General features: G+C 40.4%; 1 protein-coding gene across 1 annotated transcript; it reads right to left on the bottom strand.

Annotated features, from left to right (window-relative positions):
- Positions 1-5,424: 5,424 nt before the first annotated feature.
- LOC143881664 (protein Barley B recombinant-like) lies at positions 5,425-7,990 on the bottom strand. The gene is made up of 2 exons (XM_077384889.1): positions 7,793-7,990; positions 5,425-6,492 (listed from the first exon to the last, which is right to left on the bottom strand). The coding sequence occupies exon 2, from the start codon at positions 6,411-6,413 to the stop codon at positions 5,589-5,591; it is 825 nt and encodes a 274-aa protein (XP_077241004.1). The 5' UTR covers positions 6,414-6,492; positions 7,793-7,990; the 3' UTR covers positions 5,425-5,588.
- Between the last annotated feature and the right edge of the window lie 3,906 nt (positions 7,991-11,896).

The following is an 11,896-nucleotide window of genomic DNA, read 5'->3' as shown; positions in this document are numbered from 1 at the left end:
TCTCCTGTTTCTTTTCTTCCCCTTCAAACTGAGCCAAGCAGCAAAAAAAGGTGCCAAAGGGTTCAACCTCTGGGAGGCCAAGGAGTGTAGACCCAAGACTCATAAAGATCCGCAATATGTTAAGAACCTAGCTGACTCTGAAAAGACCAAGAACAAAGGACCACCAACAGCATCATGTGTCACACACTCATACCTCCCTCTTTGGGCAGTCCCTTGATTGGTGACCTTCGCGACATAGGAAGCAATAAGACTCGGGATTTTTTAATCTTTCAGATAAAGAAAACGAATCTCATGCGTAAAGCTACGATGAAGTAAAAGATGATCCACCGACTCAGCACCAGCTACGCATAAAGCACAATGATTGAGCTTCGCCACATACGAAGCAACATGATGTCTCATCATACGACTGGGCATTTTATTATCTTCAAAAAAAGGACTAAATCCCAAGCATGAAGCTACAATGAAGTAAAAGATGATCAAATGGCTCCCATCAGCTATGCATAAAGCATAATGATTGACAATTATCATATGTCTATGGCAGAAGTGTTCAACAATAGGAATCTCGTCGAGACTAGTATTCCAAAAGGGAAGTGAAATATCCGCCCCTTTTGATTACTAGGGACAGCCAACAGCAGTGTATCAATGACTAAAGAGGGGCTCATGTGCTTGACGTCAGAAGAATTCAATGGGCTCGATTGCTACATACACTGGTGCTAGGTGTCCCAAGTAAAAAAAAGGGCGAATTTATCATTTCCCTTCCAAAATAAGGCTATAATCCTATGAGGGTCCTAAGACCTCTACGCAAGTGAAGGGCTTGAATGATGAGCCAGGTGATTATAAAAAGAATGGAAAGAGAAGATTCTCAACGAGGACCATTTCCAGACTCTTTAATCAATTCCCTGCTTCTTAGCGTACATCAAGTTAATCCTAGCCAGAAATAAGACAACTATATATCGACCTCCCAATCCAAAAAAATTCCTACGAACCTTTACACACCAATCTAGTTTCTCGTTTGATATACATAAAGAGCGTTAGAGATGCCAGAGCTAGAGAACTTCTTGTGACAAATGGAGTAATACCTTAGGATGTAAGGATTGAGGGTGAGGAAGACAAGATGTACACATGTCCCTCATCGATGATGCCATGCTCCAGTGGCATAGGCGATATGGTGTGCACAATCAAACATGGAAAGATTTCAAGGAGGATACGTACCCATTCCTTCCTGGTTGGAAGAGACTAGTGCACCTCAATCACTCGGGGAGAATTTGTGTGTATGTGAAGGGGTTCACACCACCCATGCTTGACTTTCCAGACATGGCAAAGAAGGATGAGCTCTTCTTCTTCATGAAGAGGCTACAACCATGGGCCAAGCAAAGCTCAAACGGTGTACAGGACTTGGCTTCAACCTTGAATGCAATGGAGAAGATGGTGGAGTTCACCTGTAGAGAGGATATTTTCGAGAATCACAAGGCCCACGAGAATGAAGGTGGGGGATATAAGAGGTCTCACACTAACGAGGAACAAAAGAAAAGGGCAGAAGATAAGCCCAAGCCCAAGTCCTATAAGAATGCCTTTGGTTGTGGTGAAGGTCACCGAGCAAGGGATTGCATAAAGGAGGAACCCCCCTCCCCCCCCCCCCCCCCCCCCTCTCTCCCGCGCCGCGTAGTGTGATAAGGGTTGACCACAAACAGTGTAAGACACCTAGCAGAGGGGAAGAGAAGGAACAACAAATCAGTGTTCAGGCTTAAGCAGCCTCAATATGATAAAGGACCAAGCGATGTGAGTTAAACCTGTGAAGAGACTGTTGATGCACGTGGATGGGAAAATCAATGGCAAGGCTATGAGGGCCTTGGTGGACATAGGTGCGACTCACAACAGTGTTGAATGAGGTCAGGCAGTTTGGCCTTCAACTAGCAAAGCAGACTACACGGGCAAAAGCAGTCAACTCAGAGGCCAAGCCCATTAGCAGAATAGCCAAAGGCATGAAGGTAAACATTGGAGAACGGACAAGTACTATTGACCTCGGAGGAATACCACCGGATGACTATCAAGTCATCTTAGGTATGTGGACAATAAAGGTAGTCCCCAAGCCTCATCTTAAAGCGGTGAGCATCATGGACGAGAGGTCTCCATGCATGGCTTCACTTTTACACATGGACAGGGCTAACGTTGGGAGGCTCTCAGCCTTGCAATGAATTGGGAGCCCAATGAAAGAGGGGGGTCGGATGCTCTAAGGCTTACAATAGATTGAGGGCCCAATGAAAGAAAAGGCAAGCCAATCTATGAGGGGGTCGGATGCTCAAAGTGTCCAAGTCATCCGAAGATGCAATGCAAAGATCAAGTACTTCATTAAAGGAGTTGTCAAAGGAAGCGACACGATGAAGGTGTGACGCGAACATCGATGAAATCAGGTAGGAGGGGATAGCCACTGAGGGACAATTTGGTCCATCTGATCTCCTTTGATAGGTCTAATGGAGGCTCAAATGGGCCATGGGGAAGTGAAGAGCATTCCAAAACTCCAAAAAGATGAAGATGTCTCTTGGAGGAATCTAGAAGTGTGTAGAATGTAGATACATGTAGATATTTGGAAAATTCTAAGGTATTTTCGTAGTCTCTCGATTGAGACTTGTATGGAGAATTCTAAAGGGCCTAGAAGTTTCTAAGAGAGTTTTAAACCGTTGGATGATTGTCAAGTGACAAGATCCAACCACTGGTATAAGAAAAGGTAGCCTATAAATAGGTGAGGCCTCCCAATTTGCAAATCACATCTAAACCTCTGAAATTTTCAACTGTTGTAAGCTTTATTGCTTGAGAGCAATTCAAAGAATACTTTCCATCCACTTGTGTGCTACCTTGTATGAGAGTCCAAGTGTCAAACGTTGGAGCGTTGCACAAGTGTAAGACCAAGGGATTAGCAGGCCTGTGACACTAGGCTCAAGTCCAAAAAGTTTGTCATCACATTTCTTCAGTTGCAAGAACTAGAGCAACAAGCTTTGACCTTTAAGTACATGGTAGCAGGTGTTCTCGTCCCTTTTCACCTCATCTTTCCCACCCAAAAGACCATTATAAGCTCTGCGGGTTTGATTTATGAGCATCACCCTAGTTAGATGGGTTGCAGTAGTCAATGTCTTCTATAAGAATAAAATGGAACATGTGCAGGGAAGATGCAAGAGAATACAACTCAACTCAACAAAGCCTTTGTCCCAAACTAGTTGGGGTCGGCTAAATGAATCCTTTAGAAAAAATTCATGAAGAAGGTGAAAGGAATCTACCCGGCTCTAATCCTGGAAGATGCAAGAGAATAGATGGGAAGAAATATCGTTCTAATGAATGGTGGCCAATCAGAAGTGTTGCGAGAGCCCCATGCTTATAGAGGTCTCCATTATTCAAGAAACACTATGGAAGCCAAGTTGCTACTAACAACAATCTCGATACCATTTCAATTCCCGTAGGCCTCGAACTTATGACCACCACTACCAACCCTAACACCACCACCAATAGCAGTGGCAACACCACCTCTAACTCTGATGCGTCTCCAAGGTTAGGTTTCCCAACAAGCATAATTCTTCAAGCCAATACATGTAAAACAGAGTTATCTCGATGAACTATTAGAGCGTTTAGGGCTTTAGGTGTGCTTTTGTGGCTGTCTGATACGTGAGATACGGGGTTTTGGTGTTGTGATGTAGGGGATAACCAACTGGCTCCACCGTTGTATGATTTGTTGCAAACTTCGAAATTTCAGACAAAGAACCATGCTCTCCCTTTATAAGAAAAAGAAAAGAATTGTCAGTCCCGTGATATATTGCTATTCGAAAAAAAGGAATTTTTGGTCCCATTCTGGTTGATTTTCCTCCTCGTCTTCCCCCACTTTCAAATACAAAGCGAACATCTTGTCCACAAAACACTATCACCACCCAACCACCGTCTTCTGAAAAGTTGCACCTCGTCAAACAGGACAGCATCCTCATAACCTCGACTGCAGTTCGACGCCTTTTGATCACTTGACCGCACTCATCACAATCAGTGCACCATCCACCAACCAACCGTTGTAAATCTAGCATATTTGTTGTCACCACACCTGACGACTTCCATACACCCGTTGACATGCTCGACCTCGACTCACAAAACCCCAGTCTCCGTATGAGAAAACAAGAGAGGAAGGGGCCAATGCTCAACCGCCACAGTTTGCACATTTTACAAAAAAAAAAAGAAAAAAAGTACATATCGTTTATGTTTTACTAGTAAGATGGCACATGCAACGGGCGGGTACAAAACCAAAATTACAAAACAGGAAATAAACCCAAAAAATTTAACCCAAAAAATTACACCAGTGAATTCGTAATCAACAAAACAGTGAAGTCTCACCATCGAATAAAAGAACCCACTGGGTGTGAGATCATATGCCAAATGCCAAATCTTCCTCTTAGTACGATCCTTGGTTGTTGTTCCCCAAGAGTAAGAAAGCAAGGTCACATAAATCTCATAGCACCGAGAAAAGAGAGATGGAGGATCCATTGTAGGTGGGATATCTTTGGAAAGTATGTGATGTGAATAGGATTAGAGAGAGACAGAGACGTGAGGAAGTGGGGGTGGGATTTTACGGCATTTAGAGACATAAAACATCGGTGATGTAGACAGTTTGAGAGAGAGAGAGAGAGAGAGAGAGAGAGAGAGAGAGAGAGAGAGAGAGAGAGAGAGAGAGAGAGAGAGAGAGAGAGAGAGAGGGGTCAGGCTGCTTATGATTTTAGAGAGGACATAAAAAAAATGGTGATTTCTCTGAAGAGTAGGAGTGGTCTTCTTTTCATATAAAAAATGGCACTCTCTGACCTAAATCTATATACGTACTCGTGTTGTAGAATCTCTCCCAGCATGGAAAAAAGAAACCTGGAAGTCAGAAATGAAGCCCAAGACTTCCAATCACATCTGCTAGTCCCAGGAGAACCCTACCCAAGATTGCATCCACCTTCTAGCACTCAAAGAGCCTCCCACAACAATCAAAAAGTCCACAAGCAACAATATAGACAATTAATTCCTTGATTTAAGGTCATAACCTCCGCTTCATTAAAATTCTTCACCCCTATTGTCCAAAGAGGACCATCTTAAACAGAATCAAGACTAATTGTTGCAAATGAAACAATGATATTGGAAGGCGTGTAGCTTACATTATACCCTCCTAAAAATACCCCTTTGAGAAACATAAAGAGAACCAGAACTAGTCAAAGAACCAAATCAATGCAATGGTGCACCATTAAGCAATTACCCCTGTAGTATAATGGATAGTATATTCTATTATAGCTGCCACGGAAACAAGGAACTTATCCAAATGCCTTCTCACAACAACTGATAAAAGATGGAAAGAGAATTATCCTACAATAAATTAACATGGATAGATAAACTTGTAAAAAAAAATAAAAGGCCATCATATCCAAAGAACCCGGATGTCTTAATTTCAAAAACCATTTAACATGACAGAAAATTCATTGACTACAAACTATTCAAGAAGCCTCTGCAACATGCCATAAACATATATACAGGAGAAACAGACCGCATGCAATAAGAGGCCTACTAGGGTTCTCAAAATTGTACATCTACCTGATTGTAACAAACTTGTTGGTACCATGTTTTGCCCAGTAAGTTTTCAAGTCGATCGGATGGGAAAGGTTATGACCTTCGGCTGCAAGCTTCTCCAAGACCTTCTTGAAGGCACCCTGACTCATCTTCCGTCCAGCTATCCTTGCCCCACGTCTTTTGGTGCTCATTGGCAGTGGATACGTAGAAACACTAGTGGTACAACACGCAGACTGCCAACCCCCACAACCCCACCTATAGCATTGTTGAGCTGCACCAGTGCACGAGCAAATGGGTATTGGTATACCCGAGATATCAATATCGATCCCATTAATAACAACACCAGTGTTCTTAGTCTTCTTTGATTTCGGAATAGAACAATTAGATTCATCCTTCAATATGGTAGAAGGAGGATTCTTCTTAGTCTTCTTTGTTTTTGGCGCTTTATAGGCGCGTCCATTTGATCGCTTTTTCAAAGGGGCATCTTTTCTACTATCAACCTCGTCCGCGGGAACAACCCTTTCGTCCTTTGACGATTCGGGTTGTGGTAAAATCTGCAAAGGGTGAGCTCCTGAGGCTTCATTTAGAACAGTGAAATTCTGATTAACTGGTAGTACATGGAGGAGTTTATCTCTCTGATTTATCCAACTATCTCTCAAATACTCAATTGGAACGTGGGGCTGCGGGATCCCACATTCACGATGAAGAAAGCCCGATGTGGCAGAGATCAGAGGCTTTGCATCTCCTTCTACAACGCTCGACATAAGCTGTAACCCTAAGTTTCCTTTCAAGGACTGTTCGTAATAACCCCAATTTCGGATACCCAATCCGCCATCGTCGTCCATATATACGGAATTCTATAAGTATAAAAGGGGAAAAAAGAAGCTTATGGCACGATCTCTATATCTTTTCTGGTCAGCCCATCTAGATCGACAAGAAAAGAATAAAAAAAGTTAGGACAAAACAGGAAAGGGAACACCTTGAAACAGAACTCAAGTATAAGAAGGGAGAAATCAAACAAACCCAAAATGGCATTGGGTCTCTAAGATCAAGATCGATCAACCCAGGTGAAAAAAATAAAACATACAAAAAATGCTTACAATCACATATAAAATGCCCCATAAAAAAACCCCAAATCGTCTGCATCCGAGAGGAAGCAGAAAGATAGCAGCTTTTAGGGTTTTGGAATGACCTCCGAACAACAAATGAATGGAGAGAGAACCAGAAATTGGGGAAGAAAGGGAGACCGACAAATAGAAGAAAAAAATTTGACGCAAGGAGCGTCAAGCGGCAACACAAGATGGAGATCAACACAAGCAGCGACTAAAATAATCTCATGGATGTTTGAAAACCCATGCCACGGTTTGGAGAAAAACTCCAATATAACACGTAAAAGGAGCAAAGCTCCTTAGTGATTTCCCAAAAATAAACTTTATTCAATCTAAATCTTTCTTTCGTCATGCCATCACATTATATTATATAGAGAGCCAAAACCCGAGAATAGCAACCCTAAATAGGTAATCGAAAAACCTCATGCCATTACATTATACAGAGAGCCAATGCTCTCTAAAAATTATTCACCATCTTCTATCTAAAGCAACAGAATTAAAAGCAAGAAATATGACTAAGATAATCATAAAATAGTAATACTGTAATGAACACTTACCATATCCTAAAAACGTATATAACTTCCTCAAATCACGGCAAAATCACGTGAACTTGGGCTCGTTATATAGGTTGTCGAAAAACCTACCAAAATCATGCCAAAAGACCAAGATTTAATGACCAGACTAAGATTTTCTGGTCAGCCCATCTAGATCGACAAGGAACAATAAAGTTAGGGCAAAACAGGAAAGGGAACACCTTGAAACAGAACTCAATTAAAAGAAGGGAGAAATCAAACAAACCCAAAAAGGCATTGGGTCTCTAAGATCAAAATGGATAGACCCGGGTGAAAAAAATAAAACAACAAAAATACAAAAAGATGCTTAAAATCACATATAAAATGCCCCACAAGAAAACCCAAATCATCTGCATCCGAGCTAAAGCAGAAAGATTGCATCTTTTAGGGTTTTGGAGTGACCTCCGAACAAATTACTGGAGAGAGGACCAGAAATTGGGGGAAAATTGGAGACAGAAAAATACAAGAAAAACAAATTGCTAAGAGAAAAAGGAAATGCAAAGGAAATGAAATCAAGAGACGATAATTGGAGAGAAGACTTACACTGAGAGGAGCTGTCTAGGGTTCTTTTTTCCTTAGATAGAGAGCGAACAGAAGAGGAAAAACTAAAGAGAGAAGGTGTAAATACATGTACAAGACTTTATTATTATATTATTATAAGCTTGTGAACAAATGCCATAAGATTTCTCATAGCAGTAGATAGGTCAGAAGAAGAAAGATCAGCCTAAGACTAATTTAGCAAAACACCTTCTCTGTACTTATCCATTCCATTCAAATATCAGACAGTATATCAGTAGGTCCACAGGGACAAACCATGTCCTGATTAGAGGGGACCCGCATGAACCACATACATGTGTCACATTTGTTAGAAGAAATCAATTGATTTCCATGATTTTGTATGATAAAAAAAAACTTGTATGTATTAGTGGCCAATTTTTACAAAAAATTAAAGAGATATCTTTTAACACTAGCGTCAATCCACTAAAGAAAATGACTGTATGGCATGGACCCTTTGTCACATTAAAGTAATTGGGTCCATGAATATTGTTAGCTATCACAAGTCTGGCTTATTGCCCTTGATCCCATCCTTTTGGATGATTATAGACCTTTGATCAAGTACGATGAAAAAAAAATCCTAAAATGTCTTATGCTCTGTTTGGTTGCTGGGTTTTTTTTGTTCCCAGGATTTATGTGGGTAAAGGTTTAGTGGTCACATCAGCTTTTTCTTGCTGACATCAGCAAAATCTTGTCTTGAAAAGGGTGTTCTCTCTTTCTCTCTCTACCCTCTCTCTCCACTCATCATAATATCTTTCTCTAATTAATGCCTGTCCCCTCTTTTGTCTCCTACCTTTACCCACATAAATCCCAGGAAAAAAAAAAACCCGGCATCCAAACAGAGCATTGTTTTTGGGAAATGATAAATGCAACCCGTTACTTTGCATGGGACAGCCAGCTGCAGTGTATTTATGATTGAAGATGGGTTGCGTCGAGCGTTCTCTAGCAATCTTGGAGATCGGATATATCTAGAAATTCTTGCTCTTTTCTTAGTCTTTTTTTTCTTTTTGAAAAAAAATAAAATAAATCTTGATCTACGCAACGAGCGAGGGGACACACAAGCTCGATCAAGCACGAAATTGTCAGATGCTTTGATTGCTGCCACGAGCGAGGAGACGCACAAGCTTGATCAGTCACAAAATCAAAGTGATGATGATCTTGCATTCAACAAGAAATTGAGAAATGTAAGATATGAAACAAAGATTAATACACTAATCTTCAAATTTCATAATCTTAAGAAAAAAAAAATGAAAGATCAAAGAGCTAAGCTCATGTGGCAAGGATTCAACGGACTTGATTACTACGTTGGTTGTCCCAAGTAAAAAAAAAAAAAGGGGCGGATATATCACTCTCCTTCTTCTTGTTTTTGTCTTTTGCACTTCTCAATCCGGCAAATAAGATTTCCATTCAGCATTAGACCTGGACCCTCCAGGCCGTATTGTGATGGCCCATTAGATCAACAGTACCGATCACCAAGCACGCATGACATGGGTCAGAATCGAGACATTATTATCTTGCTATTCTATCTCAACAATTAGGGATCAAACTTCTTAAGGAAAAATCGTTAGGCATGCGTTTTTTTATCAAGACATGATCAAGGGTGATTAGGATCATGAACAAAATGTTCATATTGATTTGTGAGAACCATTCGAAACACTCGCAGCCCACCGAATCAATTATCCAAATCAGAAACTTGGATGCCACTTATGGAGCATCCAAATCAGGATCCAGTGGTCCGCCAGTTGATGGTAACTTCATGCCGGTGCTAGGCACCAATTCCGGTGACACCTACTTGTCTGTCCTGGTCAATGAATTCAACTGCTCCCCGGCATAGAAGTTACCAATTGAGCTAGAGGCTTAACCCCACATTGATGTAAGATTCTAATGGGGGAGAACTATGTCCTTCGCTTTCTTCATAGTGTATAGAATAACTATGTGTGTGTTTGTGAAAGGACTCTGGGCGAAATGTAGGCTGACATATCATCTCCTTATTTGGGAGTTTGACATCTTTACATGAGGTCCACTAGATGAATGGCCCAAATCCTTCTAATTTCTTGCGACTATGTTATAGTAAGAAAATCCCAATTGACATGCACTTCTTCTTACTATCGATTGATCTAGCTTATCAAACTCATGCCATTTTGTAACCACACATTCGAAGGAACTTTGTCCAACCATCAACATTTGCCATCTCTGTAAGCAGGATCAATATCAGTTTTTTTTTTAATAGCAGGATCAATATCATGGATTCAACTACTCCTAAAATCGAAGGGGTTGTAGTACTTCAGCAATTCAATCAAGGGCATGGTTTCAAATTTCCATTTCAGAATGCATTGCGGTCCTCACCGAAACCGAAATTTCGGCAGAAATCCGACGACATCAATTAAAATAATATTTTATATAACACAAAATTTCAGCTGAAATTTCAGGAAAATATTAAATAATGAACAAAATCGAGTTTCGGGTGAAATTCCTTAAATTTCGTCAGAAAAAACGAAATTTCGGTTGAAATTTCGTAGCACTTCGGGTATTCCGGATTTCGGAACTTTTCATGGTTGCCAAAGATGGCCTTAGAGTTCACAGACGCAGACCAAAAAATATGCCCATAACATCATAGAAAAGGACGATACAAAAGAGGACGCATGGGAATAATCTTGAAGAAGCGGTGAGATCCATTAGAGCTCAATGAAGAAAAAAGCAGAACTACATGACTATATGGTAGCCTATAGTAGCCCATTACAGCAGAGACCAAGAATAGGCAGAAAAAAATAGTAGTTCTGGGAAACAATTAGGATTTGAAAATTTTAGACAAAATACAGTACAAACCCTTCAATGAGAGTGAACGTGTCCAAAATGAGACCAGTTTTAACTCTATTTGGGAGACTTGTATGGAGAAAATGGATGTGGCTCTAACCATGGTTTTAAATTTGGACCAAAATCTAAAATAAATCGCCAATCCCCAAAAAACGTTACACAATTTCAACTGAAATTTCGAAATTTCTTTCAATTTTTCTGAAATTTCAATGAAAATCAACCAAAAATCTCGATTTTTAAAATTATTTAGGGGCCATTTGGATACGCGGATTTTAGAATCCGGGATTTCTTCAAAATTGTAGCTAAGAGATAAGAGAAGAAGCGGACCAGCTGTCGTTTTTGACTTCTCGCCCTTCTTTCCGTCAGCAAGAGAGTAGCACATCCTCCCATACATTCCAGGTTTTAGAAATCTCAGGATGCATGAGAGATTTTTCAAACCTGAATTTCTCACTTAAAATCAAAGAAACGCTGCCAGACAGCATGCAACAGGTTGATCATGAACCCCCTTTTACACTGTTTTCAAACTAAAAACCTGGATTCTAAAATCTGCGTATCGAAACGGCCCTTTAATATTTCCCGAAATTTCGGGTTTTGGTAATTTTGGATTTCAGTAATTTCGGCTAAAACTTGCTATAAGATAAAATATTATATTTAACGGCTACGTCAAATTTGGGCCAAAATTTGAAACCAGGGCTCTAACTAGACTTGGAATCCAAATAGGGACACTGGAGCCGGGAGTCCCAAGTAATGAAAAGGGGCGGATTTATCATTTCCTAATAACAAATAGGGGGAAAGGGGTTTAGGTATCATAGTCGCAGACCATTACCTCCCTCTCAAAATTCCAATATGAAAAAATGAAAACATGTGCCATTTTTATGCTTAGGCACGAGAAATCAATAGAATTTTGACAGTGCTGACTTGGATCTGAAGGTGAGAGAATAAGACGGGAGGGAGCTCGCGATTGCCATAGAAACACATGGATATACATTACTAAAGTTGCAGTTTTTCATTTCTCTTAGTTTGGTACCAGTGTAACCTCAAAGCTTCAATTTTGGATATTGACACATGTAAGTCACCTGGCAACAAGATAAAGGTTAACTAGACCTGATATCATGCCTAAGATACACAGAACATGAAAAGGAATTTATTTGGAACAGACATGGAAAAGAAAGCCTTTTCATCAGTGTCTTGCTAGATAGCAAAATGTATACACTTATTCATCCATTTCCATATTAGAAGTTGAATTTTGCACGCCAATAAATCATAATTTTCCAAAAC

This window comes from Tasmannia lanceolata, unplaced genomic scaffold (genome assembly GCF_043159265.1).
Source record: "Tasmannia lanceolata isolate RefF3 unplaced genomic scaffold, GAP_Taslan_0.1 ptg000007l, whole genome shotgun sequence".
NCBI classification, from domain to species: Eukaryota; Viridiplantae; Streptophyta; class Magnoliopsida; order Canellales; family Winteraceae; genus Tasmannia; species Tasmannia lanceolata.
The sequence above is the reverse complement of the archived record's forward strand: the minus strand, read 5'-3'. Positions and strand labels throughout refer to the sequence as shown.

Excerpts from the sequence above, each read along its gene's own strand:
- LOC143881664 (XM_077384889.1), bottom strand. The coding sequence starts at position 6,413 with ATGGACGACGATGGCGGATTGGGTATCCGAAATTGGGGTTATTACGAA.